At 32.2% G+C, this 21978-nt stretch overlaps 1 protein-coding gene across 2 annotated transcripts; it reads left to right on the forward strand.

Moving 5' to 3' along the window:
• The first annotated feature begins 11733 nt into the window (after positions 1-11733).
• LOC125207639 (protein PAL OF QUIRKY-like) lies at positions 11734-13984 on the forward strand. 2 transcript variants are annotated; one of them, XR_016132978.1, is made up of 4 exons: positions 11734-11999; positions 12127-12492; positions 13113-13244; positions 13492-13984. XR_016132978.1 is itself a non-coding variant. In XM_048107064.2 (2 exons), the coding sequence occupies exons 1-2, from the start codon at positions 11846-11848 to the stop codon at positions 12603-12605; spliced, it is 633 nt and encodes a 210-aa protein (XP_047963021.1). In that variant the 5' UTR covers positions 11734-11845; the 3' UTR covers positions 12606-12816. The 2 variants fall into 2 exon arrangements, 1 of the variants encoding a protein (XP_047963021.1); XM_048107064.2 differs by lacking the exons at positions 13113-13244; positions 13492-13984 and having other exon boundaries at positions 12127-12816.
• The last annotated feature ends 7994 nt before the right edge of the window (positions 13985-21978 follow it).

Here is a 21978-nt window from a genome sequence, read left to right on the forward strand (position 1 = left end):
CCCCCCCCCCCCCCCCACCGCGGCTGCCCACCCCCGCACTACAGTACAGGGAGCCGCGGCTCGCGGCTCTCCCGTGGCCCGACCGCGGCTTCCCCTATAGTGGACACTCTAATAAATGAAGTGAGATGATAGAGTGTGTAATAAATGAAGTGAGTTGGTTGAAGGTGGGTCCCTTTTGACTTTTTGGGTTTTTTATTTTTGTTTTGGTTTATTTTAACGTAGATAATGACATTTAGGTATAATTTTAGTGAATAATGGGGTAAATTTTATGTCTAAATATGAAAAATTCTAAATGTGACTCTAAATGTGGGACGGACTTTTATGGCAAAATGTGACTATAAAACTGGGACGGAGGGAGTACTTCCCAAAAAACTTACTCCAAACCCACGTCCTTTAATCAGTCATTCCTTTAATTATTTATGAGTTCTACATTTCACACCACTTTTAACTAAACAAAACCCACAATCCAGCATTCATTCTTTGAATTAGTCTATCATCTTCGATCATTTTGATAGTAGAAATTCATTTACCACTAAGCTAACAACATCATTTATAAAATCAACACATTTATATTCAAAGCAATGAAAACTTTCTCATTAAATGCAATACCAATATCACACATTGAAAGTTTTAAGAAATGTTGGAGTGAAAAACTTACCTACAAAAATTTAGTGAGTATTTATTTTATTTTAAAAAATATACTCCATTTGTCCCATAAAAGATGTCACACTTTCTTTTTTAATTTGTCCCACAAAAGATGTCACATTTCTATTTTTAGAAAAAATTCTGTCTCACATGAATATAAAAATAATATTTTCTCTCTCCATTTAACCTACAAAATAAAATCTCCTAAAATCCCGTGTTGTCCACAAGTGTAACATTTTTTGTGGGATGGAGGGAGTATAATTCAAATTCAACTTTAATAATTAAAAACAATTTATAATTAGAATTTAAATAAAAAAAAAATTATGTCCATTTTCATGATGGGCAATTGGGCATACCATGTTGGCTTGTGATTGGCGGACATCCCTCCCCTTTCACTTGCAAACGGAACATTCGAATTGATATTGCAAAATACATGTCTATTTATTGAAATGACATAAACTTATTTAAATTCATCCCACAAAAATACTACTCCAAATTTATCTATACAGAATCTCGCACCAAATACGTACTAATATTTATTTCTAATACCAATAAAATTATAAATAAAACATCATAATACATGATTTCAAATTTGTTAAAATACTTGAAATTTCTTATAAATATTTATTTCTTTTATCAATAAAATAGTAGATTCTTAGAGCATCCACAGTAAGACGGAATCCCAATAGCCTAGCACTAGGACATCCAAAAACACCTCATGCACTTCACTAGGACATCCCATTGCACTGCCACATCACTAGGACATCCTGCACAATAATAGTCTAGCACTAAAAAAACAATTCAAACAAAGTACATGTTAGTACGTCTTGAATCTGTATAGTTTTTCGCTAGCCGAAATGGGGTCCGACGCCCCCTTGCCTAGGGTCCCAGTGGGCGGAGTGCCCCTGGCCCGATGCTATGATATGTTTTTATTTTAGGTCTTCATTTTCGATGATCATGTTGTGCATGATAATACATGTGTTAACTGGTCGCTCGTCCGTGGTGCAAATGAAATGAAGTGCAACCAGCCGTATATATAGAGTTTTGAAAAAAATAAATAAATCAAAAAATGTTCTTGTTCGTCGCCTGACCACAATAGCGGACGTGATGACAGAGACCCGACAAACGTTAACGCATGACCACGGACAACCTCTCGTCTGTTCGGGACGTCCGTCACCCACTTGTCCGCCCCAATAGTAGACGTCCCTGACGGACGAGCTGCTCGCCGATCGGACGTCCGCTATTGTGGATGCTCTTACGAATTACGCATCAAAATTTTGTAAATTAATTAACACCCCCACTGATCTAATACTCTTTCTCTGATTATTCTCTCCCATGATCCATCCCTCTCCATCTCTCTATCATCACGAACAACACAAGAACATGTACCATGTTTGGTGTTTCGTCAATTAACATAATCAGTCAAAACATGTATACCATGTTTGGTGTTTCCTCAAATCACATAATCAATCAATTGAATAAAATTTTAAGAAAGCATATATGCATGTGTGTGGATGCCAAACCACCTAACATTTGGCAAACTTGATTACTTATATCTCGACACGTGTTACCAATAATTGCATCTTGTAGAATGTAGAGTCAAATCATCATCTGCCAAATCTCCTACCAATTAACCGGTTTTGGTGTAATTTAGGCCTACAAAAACACACGGAGAGAAAATATTGTGTTTCTATCGACACGTTGGCAGCATTTGAGGTTGGTATTTTTTTAAGTTCGAATATTCTGTTTTTTTTTCATAATGTTTCTCGAGATACGGTGAGGTGTTTGGAAAAAATCATTTTCTCTGTCGCCATAAATGGTAATTAAATCTGCATATTTTCTTTTTGGCACTTTCCATTGTCTGGTCGTTGGCTTTGTTCTTCCACCAAGAATTACGCCACATATGATCGTGGGACTCGTTATATTCATTTAAGAATTATAAGTATTACAATCTCCGTAAAAAAAACACATATTTATAAAGGTAAAAAATGATGTATATAGTTAAGAGCATCTCTAACAAGGAAGAGTAAATAAAAGAGATAGATCATCTATATACCTCCTCAAAAAGTGAAATATACCCTTCCAAAAAGAAACATACTCCAAAGGAAAAAGGTATATAGAAAGGTAAATGATTTTTTAAACATAAAATAATAGTACAAAATGCATTAAAAAACATAAAGTGTGATACCTTCTCAAATACCTTATCCCTTGGAGAATGGTTTTTCATGAAAAGAAGGCAAATATGGTAGTTATAAAATTTTACCTCTCCATTGATGGAGAGGTAAAGATACCTCTTCAAAGTGGAAAAAGGTATAATACCTCTCCATTTACCTCTTCCCTTGGAGAATGATTTTTCTTGAAAAAAAAGGTAAATATGGTAGTTATATAACTTTACCTCTCCATTTACCTCTCCCCTTGGAGATGCTCTAATACTCCATCCGTTCACAAATAGGAGTCTCGTTTTTCCATTTTGGTCCGTCCGCGAATAAGAGTCTCGATTCATTTTTACCATAAATGATAATAGGATCTCACTTTCCACTAACTCATTCCACTCACATTTCATTTAAAACTAATATATACAAGTGAGACCTTTATTCCACTAACTTTTTTTCACCCATTTTTTTTAACATTTCTTAAAAACCTGGGTCGCCCATAAATGGGACTTCTAATGGCGGACGGAGGGAGTATTTGTTTATACATAAATACTAAAATGATGTGAACGGTAACATTAGTATTTATTTAAAAAATTTTATATTTAGAATTGATTTAATTTGGTGGACGGTCTAAATTGGTAAAATTAATCTATTTTTTATGAAAAGTGTATTATTTGAAAAACGTAGTATACAGGAGTACTTAATATATAATACTTCTACGTCCTTTCTTTTTTATACTATTAGGTTTAAGAAAGAAATATTTAGTGTATGCGAAGAATAAAATAGGAAATACTTACTCCGTTTTTTAAAAATAGAAACTTTATGATCGATATGAATTTTAATGTAAAATTGATAAAGTATATATGATAGATAGAAAAAAAATAATTAGAGTATTATTATTTGTTATTGGAGAATTGGGTCCACCTTATAAATGATAAAAAAACTTGCCAAGATGGAATTCTACAAATTTTATAAGACAAGACTAAAATGATATAAGGAGACAATTATTTGGGGATAGATAAAGTACAAACAAATAAGAAAAATAATAAAGTATAGAAAATAAAAGATGCTGGTATTATTTTTGGCAAATGACTCAAAATTCATTACTTGGTAAGATGTCGGAATAATGCATTATAGTTTGGAGAGTGGAATTTATCTCTTGTTTTGATATAGTACTAATTAAAGAGGTGCTCATGCATGTGCTTACTTTATGAATTCTTAAAACACGGCTCTAAATTATTGCAAAAATATGAAAGGAACCAACTCTTCACTATGTCTTAACTCTTAACTATACTTTATAGGAGTATAAATTATTTGTGGATCTGATACGCAAAAAAGAAGTCAATGAAACTAATCAAAGTCGAAATCTTATTCTTCAAACACCATAAATGTTGAAACAATTAGCATATAGACGTAGAACATATAAACAAGATTCGTTCAAAAGCATGTATGATTCGCTATTTAAATTATTTTATTGTGGTATACTAATATGTATAGACTATGAAGGATGAAGCAAGGAACATGCTCCTCCATTCTCTCATTTCACATTCAATACTCAACTAGGATAAGATGATAAAGGTGGATATGCTTTCCTCCATCTATGACAACTACCCAAAATCCGAAGAGGAAGCGAAAAAGGAAAAAGGAAAAAGGAAAAAGAAAAAAAGGAAAAGAAACACACACACACACACAAAACATTCATTTGAGGCCATAATTTTACACATAGGGCCCACAATTTGGGATCCACATAATTTATACCGAAATCACCCATAGTACTACTTGACGAAGATAAAAATGTTTTAACGAAAATCATCCATTTTGATAATATATTTTCGCAACCAACGACTATTAATAATATGTAAGGAACACTAAATCACTTTTTTTTCTCTGTCTCTCTCATTTACTTTATCAATTTCATAATAAATTTTATATCTCCCGCAAAGTTTTTATTTTTAGAGGACAGAGGAAATATATGCATATACTTGAATACCTAAATCATCAAAATATGATACTTCCTCCACCCCTTATGTATAATTTGTCATCATTTATCTTGGCACAAGTTTTAAAAAATGTGATAGAAAATAGGTTAAAAAAGTTAATGGCATGTAACGTCCACTATAAAAAATGTGAGTGAGAATGAGTTGGTGAAGTGTAAATGTAACTAAGGTCCACTACCAAAAATAGTAAAAGTGAAGGTGATAAATACTCCTTCCGTCCCAAGTTACTTGAGTCGTATTCTATTTTGGGTTATCCCAAGTTACTTGAGTTATTTCTCTTTTTGGCTAAAAACAAAACATTTAATCACTTTTTTTTTCACTTTATCTTCTCTCATCTCTCTTATTTTATTCTCTCTTCTACTTTATTTAACTCACTAAACACTACTTTCTTGAATCTCATGGCGAAATGAAACGCCTCAAGTAACGTGAGATGGAGGGAGTATTTAGGAACATGTGAAAATAAAAATAAATGATAAAATTTTAGGGAAGGACGGATAGCTATAATTGATCAACTCCTAGCCACGAAAAGATTGTACAGAAAGATTTTAATAGAAACATAAAGAAAATAAGCTAGCTTGAAACCAACATTGTTTCATTGTCTAATTATTACTACGTAAAAACTAATTTGATGAGCTACGTAATCTTTCCGTGAATTTCGGACATTTTTTGTTGTTTTGGGATGATAATTTATTTTACCGGTATAATTATGTAAAAGTCCATTTTTTATATAAAAAAAAAACCTAACTGTTGGGCATCGATTGATGCGTTTTTTAGTATTCCAAACCTCAAATCTTGTCCTTCATCATCCGTTCGTGATTAAATGTCTCATATTTGACCGAAATGAACTTTAAGAAATTATTTGACTTTATGTAGTAAAGTGGGTAGAAAAGTCATTGGAACGTGAAATCTATTTTTATATATTAAATTTATAATAAAATTTGACTAAAGTGAGTCAGTGGAAAGTATGTTCCATTTACTCATTATAATAAAAAGCTCAATATGACATTTATTGGCAGACAGATGAAAAAAAAATAGAACATTTAATGTCGAGAAAGAGAGCATATACTTCTACGTTCTACTATACTAAGTAGAGATTATCATGATTAGCAATATTAATAGTGTAGTCGTGCTCATAATATAAATTATTTATACCCTATAAACTGTTTATTGGGAGTTACTATGATTATCTCGTATTCTCCACGTCGATATCGGATCAAATATGGTCCACGAAAATAAAAGAAAATGACAAATTTGCGAATATGATCTAGATAGTCAACAAGTAATCCTTAAAGCAATTAACTACGTTTTTTTCCAAATAAAATCATCATAACAATAACTTTTTTAACAGATGGAAAATTTTTATAGGCCAGTGTTTGCGTTTTCTACGTTTTATTACAATAATACCGATATTGTTATAAATTAAAGTTGGATATGGTTAAATAAATAAATGTACTTATAAGCGTAGAATAAATTACTTCCACCATTTCTTGAAACTTCGCTATGAAATACTACTGGTTTTAGGAAAATACTATTATTATGAAATCAATCGATCAGCATCTAAAAAAGATTAACATAGACAATGGATAAAATCATAAAATGATGTTGAATTCATCGATATTATGTGAGTACTTCTTGAAAATGATATATTCCCAATTGATAAGAAAATCATTGACTATTAATTTAGGCAAATTAAATGTGAATATAAAGGTAAACATGGCACACATAAATATTAAATATACATTGTATATGGCCACAGAAGGATTTATAATAATTTATTTTATGACAAAAATGAGGACATTTGTCTTCTAATTAATGAATTAGATATTTTAATCACCTTGATTGTGCATGTAATGTAGTACTATAAGATAACTCACAAAAATCGAAGTAAAAACATTTAACATTTCATTTGTTTAGGCATCTATATATTTGTAGATGAAAAAAGTACATTCCAAAAATGGAAAATTCAAAATAATCTTCCATTTGTTTGAATGAGATTGGGTATTTTATTAGAAATAACTATTGTGTCACGTACTATGTGGTCACTGCTATCCACTTGCTAGCCATATGTATATTTCAGTATTTTAAACTCTAAATTAAAATACTGACTTTATTCATAAAATCACAGTTCATTATAAAATCTTCAAAATATATTTATTTCATCTACATAATTCACATCAATATGAAAATGTATCTCTTTCGACTACTTCTGCAATATCGAATATTTAAAAACCACATAATTTGTTTTTATATATTAGTATATTTTTTTGTCTTACTTACATGATGTATATTCATTTTTTAACGAATTATTAAAATATACTCTTATAAGGGGGAAATAATATGTTGGGGGTCCCAATAGCTTGGTGACAGTTGTAAGATGGGCCCAGGCATCTTGCTCTATCAGGGACCACATTGGGCCCACTTACATTAATTGCGATATCACGTCTCCGTGATACTCCTTCCGTTCCATAGTAATGGAGGCAAAACTTTTCAGTACGGAGATTAAGGAAAATGGTGTTAGGTGAGTTAAGTAAATAGAGAATAAAGTGAAAAATGAAAAAGGTAGAGAGACGAAGATAGAAAAAAGTAAGAAAGAGTAGAGTAGGTGTGGAAAAATATGTTGACTTTTACTAAAAAAGGGAAATGACTCTATTACTATGGAACAGACGGAAATGGAAAAACGCCCTATTACTATGGAACGGAGGGAGTAATTTATTATATGGGCTGAAAATTAAAAGGATTTACGCCTCAATTCAATAATTTAGATAAACGGGAAATTATGAAAGGTATTTTTCTGCCAATTATAAAAGGATTTATTCTTCATATCAATAATTCCAGATAACTGGGAAATTAAGAAAGGTACAACTCCTACCCCAACATATTTGGAGTACCCTTTTCTGTTGCATATCCTTAATTTCTACCTAAGAGAAAGATTTTTATACAAATTGTGATGCAGAAATACTTTTTTTAATCAAATCAAAAATAAAAATTAACTTTACAAAAATTTAACAAATGTCCTTAAACTGTAATTTTTATTATATAATTTATTTATTTATATTGATCTTACAATAAAGAGAAATTACTACATAATTATAGAACCAAATTGCCGCATAATTAAAGCTTCGACATCTAAAACATAATTCTAACATACTCCTTGTGTTTGGAGCTACTTGCTTCATTAACATTTCTTTTTGGCAAAAAATTTATTATATTTTTTTTCTTATTCGTCTCTTACTTTATTCTTTTTTCTATTTTATTTTTTAATTATTTAACCATTTAACATCAATTTCTTTTGGTGCCCAAAGGAAATATATTCCCTCCGTCGACGAAAAATAGAGCTATTCCATTTTTATCCCCCGTTTTAGGAAAATTAATAATAAATAGTTAAAGTAGAGAGAAAGAAAAGTAAGAGAGAGAATAATATAGACAAGAGACTTCTCTATACTATTATTCTTTCTCTTACTTTTTTTTCTATCCACTTTAATTATTTATTATCTCTCTTGTCTATATTATTATCTCTCTTACTTTTTTTTCTCTCCACTTTAACTATTTATTACTCCATCTATCCCAAAAAAGTTGAGTCGTATTCCTTTTTAGTCCGTCCTAACAAAGTTGAGTCATTTCCTTTTTTTAACAAAAGACAAAACATTTAATCACAATTTTTTTATTCCATCATTTACTATCTCTCTCTTATCTTTCCTACTTTTTTCATCTCTCCTATTTATTTAATATAAATTCTTAACCTCCGTGCCCAAAAGTTTTGTCTCAACTTTTATGGGACGGAGGGAGTATCATTTTTCCAAAACGAGGGATAAAAATGGGATAACCCTATTTTTTGTGGACGGAGGAAGTATCAACTAAATTGAAAGAAAAAAAAAATCAAAATTGTAGTGCTAAGAGCATCAGCAATGCAGCCCTGATTGGGGTGGCCGCTAGACGGGACTGCATTGCAGGTACCTTAGGACGAGCAGTAGTCTGGCCGCCCTTCTACATCCTGACTGAATCGCTGGCCATTGCGGCTGCATTGTAGCAACTGCGGCCGCCGATCCCCCCCCCCCCCTATCTTTTTATTTATTATATTATTAATTCCTTCTGTAAATACCCACAAGTTCATTCTATTTTCCAGAGCCTCTCATTTTCATCTCAACTCTAAATTTTCGGAAATGGATCCAAATGCGCAAGCTGCGTTCGTGGCAATGGGCGATGTTTTGGGTTGGGACCCAAACAACGTGAATACGTGGAATAATATTCCACCATTTCAGCCAACATTTGTAGTTACTGACATCCAGGTTTCGGCCACACGAATGATACTCCCAGATTTCGATACTCTGGGTACTAACGCATCTGGAATCAACATGGATAATTACGGGATTTTGGATATAAAGCCCAAATCTTCCTTCGAGGAAGAGTTCACTCCGGTTCCCAACTGAAGGGCAAGGCAATGCGAATGCGAAGGCTATTGCGATGGGCGGGAAGAAGTATTCCATCGAGGAGTCGAAGACTGTTGCTAGATTGATGTCTTAGAGCATTCGATTGTCAGTTCTGAGCAAAATGTACGCACTTTTTGGGAGAGGATTGCTAAGGCGTACAACCGAACAAAGCCGAGATGGGCAAAGGAGCGCGAGTAGGAATGTGAAGAAATTATGGCAGAGCGAAGTGACTTTGGACAACATTCGAGCCAAGTGCCAAGACACGTTCCACGAGTAAGAAAAAAAAAGAGTTTCGATTGTACGATGTCTACCTTGTGGTCTAGAACCACTCGAAGTTCGCATTTGGTACTGATCTGGGCTGCCCCAAGATAACGAAGACCAAAGCCTCGAGGCATTACACCAGCAGCGGCAGCGGTGGATGGTGGAGAGTTTTGGCACACATGCGGTGTCCAATGTTCATCTCATAGGTCAAAAGGTTGCGAAGCGGAAGGGCAATTCTGCCACCTCCGCTTCCGCCTCCACGTCCCCTGCCGCCGCCGAGTTGGACCTGTTAATGAAATTTGTTGGGAAAGCATTATTGTGGCACTAGTATAAGTCGGGCCCCGGCGTAGACCCTACCCGGATGACTTCGAAGGAACACACCCGCTGGTCGAAGATGGTCTCGAAACTCTAAAAAACGGGAATTATATAGTTTTTTTTAATATTTGCATTTATGTAATTTTTATTTTGAAATAATATCAAATACTCCCTCCATCCACGAATAAGAGTCTCGTTTTTCCATTTTGGTCTGTCCACGAATAAGAGTCTCAGTTCATAATTACCATAAATGGTAAAGAGACCTCACATTCCACTAACTCATTCCACTCGCATATCATTTAAAACTAATATATACAAGTGAGACCCTTATTCCACTAACTTTCTTCCACTCACTTTTCTTAACATTTCTTAAAACCCGCGTCATTTAGAAATGAGACTCTTAATCGTGGACGGAAGGAGTAATTTTCATTTTCTGTCTTAAATATTTTATAAAACTGAGTTGTTACGGAAATTTGGGACGAACTATATTGAAGTTTTTGGGGTGGAATTCGAAAAGCTGAAGTGACAATCGAAAAATAGATTTGTGACTGAATTTTAAGTCCGACACCATGGATGCTCTCACCGCCCCCATCCCACCACACAGCTAGTCCATTGTTGAATTGCATTTCAGACTACATTGGAACTACCGGTCTACCACCATTCATAATGATGTTTAAAACTGATCGAGTGATAATGTTGAAATATTGTGTGCCAAATTGATGAAAGTATAAATAAATATGTCACGTTATTGCTAAAAAATGGATTAATACTATTCACCTATCAAACCTTTGATAGTTTAACCTCATATCCGGGTCAATAAATTAGATTGCTAGTAATTTAGTAGTTGTGTAAGTGGCATGGGATATTATCTAAAGATGCCTACGAATTATTGAGGTATCATACCCAACTAAAGTAGAAAAAGAATATTTGGCCCTAATATATGCTCAATAACACAAAAAGATGATAGTATGATACTATTACCTCTTTAGCCAAATAAACTAAACGGATACAAAGGTTTAAATGTACTAAGTCAAAAGGTATGAAACGAAATGTGAAATACATACTCCATTTAATATTAATGTGTTTCCAATCATATTTTAGTATATACTACTCCCTTCGTTCCTTGTTAATAAAGACATTTATTTTCGGCCCGAAATTTAAGAATATTGTTTTAAATAGTAAGTAAAAAAAGTAAGAGAGAATAAAGTAAGAAATGTGAAAAGAGAATAAGGTAAAATGGAGAATTACTTTTTTTGCCAAAAATAAAAATGACTCAATTAACTTTAAACTTTCAAATAAAAAAAATGACTCTATTAACATGGAATGAGGGAGTAATACATGTATACAATTGCTAGATTAAACAAAATGAATCTGAAATAATAACTAATATTTGGAGATAACTTTATTTTAGTACTCCATATAAGTTCATCACGGGAAGTAACGTCTTTTTTTTTATTATTAAAATCTTATTGGCAGTGTACTAAATATTTATAAAATTTATATAATACTACACACCAAAAATGCTAGTATTACAACATTAACAGAAATAAGAAATCATCACAAATATTCTTGTTTTAGTAACAAAAATATTCAAGAATCAAGCCTCTAGTTATATTACACTAATTCAACGAACTATATTTTGTGCTAGACATAATATATTTAATGATTTTATTATGTTTCTTCAAATAAGAAATATTTTATCTGTGTGTTTTCTTAAATGGGCATATTCATTAAATAGGATATCCTATTTGGCGTATATAATTTGAGCTTATATTCTAATTATTCTCCGTCGACCCCAGATAAGTGCGAAATTACATTTGTGGCCTCCAATTCAGAGAATCTTAGCTGCCCGACTCAATTCGGGCAGAGGGCCCAATAACCCCACTCTTCTCAATCCTTCTCGAAAACTCTATAAATAACAGCGCATTGCACCATACAAGGGCTTGAAGAAGCCAACCCCAAAGCTCTTCAATCCCCTCTTCTCTCTAAGCCAGCGCCCAAATCCCCAATTCACTCAACCTTTCGGAACCCTAGATCGGAGCGAATCATGATCGGAGATACTCTCAACTCACACAAGCTAACTCTCAAATTCCTCTGCAGCTACGGCGGTCGCATCATCCCCCGCTATCCCGACGGCAAGCTCCGCTACCACGGCGGCGACACCCGCGTCCTCTCCGTCGACCGCTCCATTTCATTTTCCGGTCAGTTCCGTTTCCCATTTCCCCGCTTTTCAGCTCAATTACGTCTAATTTCACTCTCACAACCGAATTAGGTCAATTCGTATCCCAATTTTGATTTTTTGTTTTAAATTGCTTCCGTTTTCAATAGAGCTGATGGTGAAAATGAGGGAATTGTGTGGACATACCGTGAATCTGAGATGCCAATTGCCGACGGAGGATCTGGACGCGCTAGTGTCGATCACCTCCGATGAGGATCTCGTTAACCTACTTGAAGAATACGACCGTGTTGCTGCGTCGTCGCCGTTGGCGTCTCCTAAAATTAGGGCATTCCTCTCGGTCCCCAAATCCACGAAAAAATCATCATCCCCTTCCTCCTCCTCGGCCTCCTCGAGCAGTAACGGCTCCACGTCGCCAAAATCACCGTTCTACTCCTCATTACCGCCTCGTTATCCGTCCTCCGGCGGCGGGAGGTGCGTCCGGCATGCTTCGAGGCCTCCTGTGTATCCTATTATCGGTGAGAAAGCCGCCGGAAAACTTCCTCATAACTATGTGTATCAATATCACGGTCATAGCCATGGAAATGGTGGCCAGGTGTATGTCATCCAAAATGGCAGCCCCTGGCAATAGCAGAAAAGCTCTGGTGAAAGTGGAGACCCCATTAATCCATCCAAAGATGGAAAAGAACCTAAATTTAAAGTTTAAGATAAAAGGAGGTTTATGATGTGTAAGATGCGTATGAGACTGTGTATATGTTAAGAAGGGGATCCATTTTTCCATTGATCCATCCATATGTGCGTGCTCGATATTAATGAAACGTTTTGAGTCCATTGTCGTTTTATCCAGCAAATGTGATGGTGAGGTCTTTTTCTTTCTTTGTGGGTAAATTTTTCCCATTTTGCGTTTTACCAGAAGCCACATATAATACCAAACAAGTAGCGTGTAAATTCTGTTTCTGTGTGTGTTGTGGTAGTTCTTTTTAGGCTTTCTTTCTCCCCAATTGGAATTTCCATTTATGCATTACGATTGTTGGTTTTCTGTGTAATGTGTTTTGATTATGTTTTTCATCTCCTGCAGGTGGATTTTCTGTTTTGATTATGTGCTTTACTAAAAGTTTCTGTTTTTCATTTCTTGCAGGTGGAGAAGGATCCTTTATTTTCCGAGCTAAATTCCTTACTCGGATTTAATTGATATCATTATAATTAGAGGATTCATGCTGATGAAACTGGAGGAGATTTGATACTTCAGTTTACCCGAATTGAAGAAAAGGTATGGAAATAATTGTTCTTTCAACTTTTGACAGAAGATGAAACTATTTACTATTTCAACGAAAGGTTTCATTTTTCTACAAAGGTTTCTCTCAACTAAAGCTGTTTGTTTCACCATTGAAATTTGAAAACGAATATTTGGACCTTTTCAAAATTTCATATCCTTGAAATTTTCAATTATTTCTACATTCATGACTTCAATTACTTCTGCTAAATAGTTTTATTCAAAATCAACTTTTTCTGGTCAGGTTGTATGAACATGGAGGATTCGAATTTGGAAAGAGGAATATGGAAAAACGCTAACATTGGACAAATTCGAAAAAAGCGTGTGAATCCACAGTTGCGACTTAATTGGCATGCTAATTTTAGGCATCAAGTAGTTGAACTTTCCCAACCGCCATGGATTCCAAGTTATCGAGACTAGGAAATCTTTGGTCCTACATGGCCCATGTCACAGCTAGCTGTTGACATTTAATATGTGGACATTCATCCATCGAACTTGCAAGTTGCACCTTACAAATTACTCCTATAATTTCGTAATTCAGAACTAGTATGAGATAAACCGTGACACACTTGTAACAAAGTGTAAAAGTAGGGTGAAAAAAAGAAACAAAATGTGATGAGATTGTTGAGGTTAAAGTTAAACAAGTGGAGATGTATAAGATTTATGTTGCCCCACTAATACGTGATCCATGAAAATAAAAGACATACTTGTATAAGATGTGATTTAAAGTTTTGTCATCTTTGACCATTTTTAGTTTATTTCGGGTTGACGGCTTAAATTACATTGCTTTTAAAACCAAAAAAATAAATACATGTCCAAATTGTAGAGAATTTTAGAAGTCATGGTTTGATTTGAAATTTTCTTGCTTTTGAATGTTACTCCAAATCCTTAAAATAATTCGAAATGTGATTTTGTTAATTCTTATAGTACTTCTTTCACCGGCGTCGAATCAAATGTTGACATTATTGTGGTTTCAAAAATAAATTGTAAGTGTTCTAGCTTTTGTTGAGTTATGTACATATTTGACTAAGAAAACAACGGAAAAATGTCTTCGTCGCAAGAAGTCTAAATTGCGTATAGAAATAAATGGCCTTCAATTTACTTAGTTTTCACACCAGCTGCATAATAAATGTCACAATTGTTTTTATATATTTTCATGCATTTAGTCGCCATCGGCTCGGTCCAAGCAAGAGTATTACTATGATATTAAGTTATGCAAATTGGGGGTGCATGACAAGGACATCACTATTAGCACAATAGAAAAACTATTATATATACGTAGAATAATTAAAGCCACCAAAAATAAAAGAAATCAAAATCTTATCTCCTTTGTGAACAGATGAGATCATGACGGACATGATGATAAATATGAATACGATTTCAACAGACATATTATTATTGGAAAGAACATTAAAAAGAAAAAGATATAATGGTTGGTTTCTTTAATTGATGTTTATTGAGGGGAGATTGGCTTTCAGTTAGCAATTATCTTCTGAATTAGCATTTGATACGTCTCATTTTCAATAAAGAATCCAAATGATTAATCGCCGCTTTCAATATCTAAGTACTATTGTCGATATTTTTTTTAATCTATGGATAGGATAAGATTAAGGGCATATTTTATTTGTAAACTATTTTATAAGAAAGAAAATCATCACCATTATCCATAATATCCCTCCTTAAAAATCAAATTAAATATTAACGAGAAAGAAATTAACTAAAGTATTATAACTTCTATAGTTGATATTCATAGTGGATTGTCGTTCACTAACTGAATAAATAGGAGCACTGTATAATTTATACTCCCTTAGTCGCAATTCAAGAGTCTTATTTTGCTATTTCCGTCCGTCCCAGTTTAAAAGTCTCATTTAGAATTTACCATATGTGAACATAAAATTTAACCTCATTGTTAATGAAATTTACACTCAAATGTCATTACTATAATAAAAATAAAACAAAACAAAATCCTAAAATACAAAAAGTTAAAAGGGAATCCACTATCATACCTCACTTCAATTATTACAAACTCCAAGAACCACTACATCACTTCAATTGTTACACACTCTAACAATTTTTTAAAACACGTGCCATAACTAAATTGCACTCCTAAACTGTGAGGGAGGACTTAGTACTATCAATGTGTTTAATTATATTTTTTTTCAGTTTTTATATTACCCAAGTTATATAAAACATGTAGGAAGCTAAAGATAAACCAACTTATTATCAAGTATCAACAACACACCATTTTACTATCTGTTTAGTTCGAGTTTAACGAAAAATTAATCAAAATTATATAAGGGGCATGATAGTACGAAAGCAATGCATAATGTGGCGGACAAGATATTGATCTAAGAATTTAATCAGCAAATATAAAAAATCATATGATGACGACAGAGATAATCAATCCAACACATTGGAAAAGATATTTGCTTCTATCCATCGTCGTTATTGGAAAGCTCATCACCTCACCATTAATTATTCCCCATCAGATTTTGTTGTGACTGAGTCTGACTCACACATCCTGTCGAGTCGGATTGGGTTATGAATACATAACGGCAAAGCCAAAAATTGATAATCGAAAAATCGGACGAGATCATAAATAAAATACAATTGAAATAATTGCATTTTAATATATAAAAGTGCAATCCAATTTAAACAACACTGTCTTATGTTACGTTTCAAAGCACAACTAAAGCATAAAACTATTAACAATAAATTTGTTTTACAAGAAATAGGTCATATTTATACAAAAATAATACAAAAAGAAGAATGAAACCCCAACCAACAAAAATCCAGTAGAGAAGGTCAGCAGTTACTCTACAACAAATTACGTAGGGAGAAGCAGAATAGAAAAATTAGGATATTAATCCGCCGCTGTGAAGACATAATTTTATAATTTTTTATTTGAAACTGTGGGATATAAATTGGGCTCAGTATTAATTCTAATTGGGCTCAGTCATTTGAATTAGTGGTGCTGACCCAAATCCGGATCAACCCATTACTTTCCTTGGGTGAGCCGATTGGCCTCCGTGTGGCACTCAACGAGGATCGTGGATGAGGACTGTCCGATTGTGACCGTTCGATTAGGGTTTGTTCTCCTCCCTCTCTCTATAACTCTCTCTCTTTCTAAAATCACTTCCGATCATCGTTCTCTGAATGAGAGGTTTCTCTAGCAGAGGCGACTTTTGTGTTGCCTTGCGTAGTCCGACGCTTGGTTGAATGGTTGTGTTCTTCCTGCTAAGTCGGAGGATGAATTTTCTGTGTTGTGTTTTGGGAGATACTTGTGTTCTTATTGTGTTTCTGAGAGTGTGGTGCCATCTAGTGTATGAGTTGGCCGGTGCAATGCGGTAATCCGTGTAACCGTAGGGTTTCTGGTCTGACGGTCTCACGATGCTCACTTCGTGACTGAGGAGGTCCTTGGCATGCTGCAGTTACCACATATCCTTCAATCTTCATTTTCTTTAGTCTTTACTACTCCAACCATTTACACTAAACTCAAACCCATTTTAGTGTAAACGTCACATCAAATATGATTTTACTCCAACCATTTACACTAAACTCAAATTTAAAAAGAATATTCTCTATATTATGCCATTTTTATTCACAAAATTTGAAAAAAATTTAGGTTTTGGTTTAGTGTAAACCTATTTTTTTCTCAAAAACCAAAAATGAGATTGGTTTTTAAGTACTATTGGAGCTAAGATCATCTACAACCATGATACCAAACTCAAACTCATCATTTTAGTGTAAATGTCACACTAAAAATTAATTTTGCTCCAACCATTTACACTAAACTTAAACAATATTCCTCAACCACTAACTTTTTATACTTTTTAATCGTACATATATATTTTATCTAAATTACATACTAACCCATGACATTTTGTTAATATCTTAAATTAAATTAAATAATATAATAAGATTTACTAATTAATAACTAAGTATTACTGTTTAACTATTTTTTATTATATTTGATACCATATTTGGTTTGAATAATATTAATGTATGTATAGTTATTAATATGTAAATTGGATTATGTATTAATGTACGTATAGTTATTAATCTATCTACTAAAATAATTGTTTCCCATAGATTTATATACACGAACCCAACCCGCCACCTTCAAACCCGGACACGACCGAACACGATAACGACACGAACCGCTTTGGGTTGACCCGACACGATAACAACACGATATACAAAATTAAGGTATTTTACTATTTTTGTCATTTTCTATCATTTGCAAAAGTTAAGGAATTTACCTATTTTAGTTATAGCATTAATTTTACATTATAGCCTCTAATGTTGATTAAAAATTGAACATGCTTATATAATTTTAACAAAAATGTTTTATTATATTTAGAAAAATATTTTATATCATATTTTTTTCTAGTTTTAACAAAAAAATAATTTTAAACAAGTTAAAAGAACTAAAGAAGTAATAAGAACAAAACAAAAGAGTGAAAACACTAATAATTAAATTAAATTTATTAAATCAAAATAAAAAGAATATAATAGTAATAAATTATATTATAAAATTATTTGTAGATTAGTTTTGCTAGTACATAATATCTGAATTACGTTTTGTATCTATAAGTATAAACTTATTTTTCATAAATTTATTCAAATTATCCTTTTATTCTAAACACTAATTGATTTAGTATTATTTTTCATTTGGATCTCTCACGTACATTGTATTTTATTTCATTTCTTTCAACTACTTTATTTTTTGTAATTTGAAGTATAATTTGAAGCTTGTAATTTCAAATATTTTCTATATATTATAACATATAGAGAAATATGCAAAGTAGGGTCATTACTGGTCATTTAATATTACTAGTATCACCCATGTGCGATGCACGATCCATTTTCTTTTATTTAAATTTATTTTATAATGTAAAATGATGTTATAAATTCATAAAAATATTATTGTATGAAATGTGAAATCATAAATATATAAAATAAAATAGAATTATTAAAAAATATAAAATCAAATAAAGAAAAAAAATAACACACAAATATATTGATCGGTGATTTTGGCAAAAATATACATACATATTATTATTAACATTATGATAGTTATTTATATCTATTTTATGATTAGTCAATTAAATCATAATTTCTTAATTGATTTTTGGTTCATCTCATAAGTTATAAGTTATAAAAGTAGGTAATTAAATCACCACTTTTACACATTTCTCAATCCTGTTACTCACCAATTATTTCACTATAATATACATGTATTTGTTAGTATATTGGATTTGGAGTATTTTTTAAATCTTTGTAAACCACATTCCAAGATTAATTAAGAGTCACTATTCCCACTAAAATAAAACATCCATCGGTCCACTTCCAATTGTAATCAATAGCCACTACTCCAACTAAAACTCCTATAATCCACTTCCATCAATTATTATACACTTAATTTTAGAATTTAAAGAACCAGTAGCATCGTCTTCACAAACTAAAATCGTCAAAATTTTACTGCTCTTTTCATTTTCCAACAACACTTGAAGATAAAATGACTCGGTTTGCGTAGAGCCATTTGTTGCACCTCTTATAACTGTAATAAAAATATATATATAATTCAAAATTTAAATAATAAAATATATGTCACAAAATTAATAATATATAAATAGAATGACAACTGAAAATTTTAATGATTACTATTGAAAAGAAAAATTATAATTATTAAAGTATGAAAAAAATAAATAAAATGGTGGTAATATATAAATTAGTGAGGACTAATAACAAAAACAAAAATATAATTGGCAAATAATATAGAGAAACCTAAATTTAGTGAATGCCAATAGTTCATTCCAATAACTAATAGATCTAATTTATAATTAATCAGACTAATAATAATAATATAAATATTGAGAAAGACTAAATCCATGCAAAATTGAATAGGAGTATGGCGGCAGTAAAATGACGCAACACAGATATACCACCACATTGTTGACCTTCGTCCACGACCCTCTACTCATTCTCTTATGCAATTTGCCCTGAAATGAAAAAAAAAAACACATAACCACACGAAAAAATTAACTCCACAATGATATAAACAAAAACTAAAGGTTAGCATAAATTTTCTAAACGTTTAAAATTCCACCATAAATCATAGAAGCACATAATGTAACCCTACATTAAAAGTATACTCATACAACATCTATGCATCAATAAACTTATTGTATCCTGCGAAATAGGCTAACAATATAAAAATATAAGCTTCCAAAAGTACCAATGGTTGAATTTATATTACAACAATTACATGCATTCAATTAGCACTCCACGTTGTAGCATCCAAGAATTTACACTAATTCTAGAATTATTTTGTAAATTATAAAAGATGCGCCTCACTTTCTAATTTCCATTCTTCTCAAATCCTCTGCTACTGATCCTGCTATACTCATTCGAAGGCATATCACTCTCCACACCGTTACTACTACCACAAATATGGAATTTTGATTGAATAAATGTGTTGGGTGAAAGATTATTTATAGAGAGAAAATAGGGTTTTAGGGGCGGGCTATGATAGGCGTTTTGTGTATATAAATTATACAAAGACTGAAATTGAATTAGTTTTATTGTATATAAATATATACGTTACTAATAACATTGAATACAACTTTGTATTTAATGAAGGCAACGTGCGCATAATGGGAGAAAAGTTGCAATCCTTCGTTAAATCAATAGAAACACAATATCAAATTTCTAGCAAATAATAAATGGCATCAATATTTGAATGAGAAACACATGTAACGGCCTCATCAAATATTCCACCCCTCCTTAATTTCTTCTTGATGTCAAACAAATTAATGTACAAAATAAAATAAAATAAAATGAAACTAACGCAGGACGCATCCAACAAACTTCTTATATATAACTTTAGTGAATTAATTTATAATGAATTAATGATTGAAATTCTTCAATGTATATATACGTTAGCACGTTACTTCGGAAAACGCTTGAATCAGTTTGGTGTCCAATATTTTGATCTATTACAAATCTGGTCTAAAATTTTTAAATATTCAAACTGAAGCCCATAATTCAAAAATATTTAAAAATAAGCCCAAAACTCGCATTTTATATATGTATAGATTATCCAAGATTACATGAATGAAGACATAATTATATATTTTGTGTCACAGGCCTAGGTGGACGTTGAGAGCAACAACCTTCTATCGTCGAACTAGCTCTTATGTATCATTTGATGCACTATAAAATATATAAGATTATTAATCATAAATTAATTTTATAATATGGGTCTAAAATTTATTGTGGTTTACCATAATATTTAAATATATCAATTTATATAGGAGTCATATAATTAAAGGACATGTTACAACTTACACGGTGGGTTTTCCACATGTTGTTATCCTCGTACCATCTCTATTATGATATTATTACGCACTATGAAAATAATTATAAAAGTAATATTAAAATAATATAGTAAATGAAATATTGAAAATATTGTGATTTATCATATAGCAACAATAATTTTTCATGATCTTATCAAATTATGCAACAAGTGCTATACATTTGAATGTTGTATTACTGTTATATGTGTTGAGTCCAACAATGTCTCATCAATGAATGACCCATATTATATTGTTAATAATTTTAGATAGAATAATCAACCAATATGTATAATATTATTTTTAAAATTAAAAGTTAGAAACTAATGATAAAATATCAATGGTTTCAGTAATATGAGAGAATTTTCAAATAAAAGAGTGTTTTCCTAATTTATACATTGTAAAAAAAAAGCAATTTATTTATCTTTATATCATTGTGATAGTTTAAATAAAGTGAATAAAAAATTATTCCATTATTACTCCATTAAAATACTTTAAATGGTTATTCTTTCTAAAATTTTATCTTTTAATAAGGGTATGTTCCATATCTGTACAACAATACAAATGAATAATGAAAATTATAAATAAGGTCAAATTAGTCACAAAAATATGTAATTAATGATGCTATCTAATCAAAATAAATTAATGTTATCCTTTTTAATATTTGAAGGGCATTTTGTGTATACAATTTTTGTAAATTCAACTTTACTCAAAATAAAAATAAAAATATTAATTTTTAACGGGTTACCCGCATCCAACCCGCATCCAACCCGAATTTTTCGTGTTCTTAGTGGGTCGACCCTATAATGACCTACATCCAATAAGACTTGATCCAAACCCAATAATTTCGTGCGGATTCGTGTCGGATAATCGTGTCCTGTCAAAAATTGCCAGCCCTAGTTTTATCCCTATAAGGTTTTAACGAGGCCCGACCTCTCGTCAATTGGAGGTAAATGTGGGGACAGCGAGCATGGAATCAAGCAACACCAATGGGGAATCGAGAGGTGACCAAAAGGATTATCAGATGTGGACTTATCATAGATGTACTTAGATCGGGCAGTCCAAACTGCAATAGGCATACATAAGCACCCTTTCTCCGAGTATTATTGTACGTTGTATTTTTCGATCATGGGGTCTTTCCCCAAAGTCACTCCCTCCCCCCCTATCGGTCCACTATCTTCGGCTAGTCGGCATGTATCCCCTCGGGTATGCCTGAGTTTGCTTGTACTTTATTTTCCGACTTTCTTAATTCCATTCATTGATTCATCAAAAAAAGAAAACCATTAGAAAACCTAAACCCTAGCAGATCTGCTACTACTTAAGTACTAACTAGCTAGCTAAGAAAGACAACAAACATAAAAAAGCACCTAGAA

Source organism: Salvia hispanica, chromosome 6 (genome assembly GCF_029641045.1).
Source record: "Salvia hispanica isolate PSC_SH4W2 chromosome 6, Shi_PSC_v1, whole genome shotgun sequence".
Taxonomy (NCBI): domain Eukaryota; kingdom Viridiplantae; phylum Streptophyta; class Magnoliopsida; order Lamiales; family Lamiaceae; genus Salvia; species Salvia hispanica.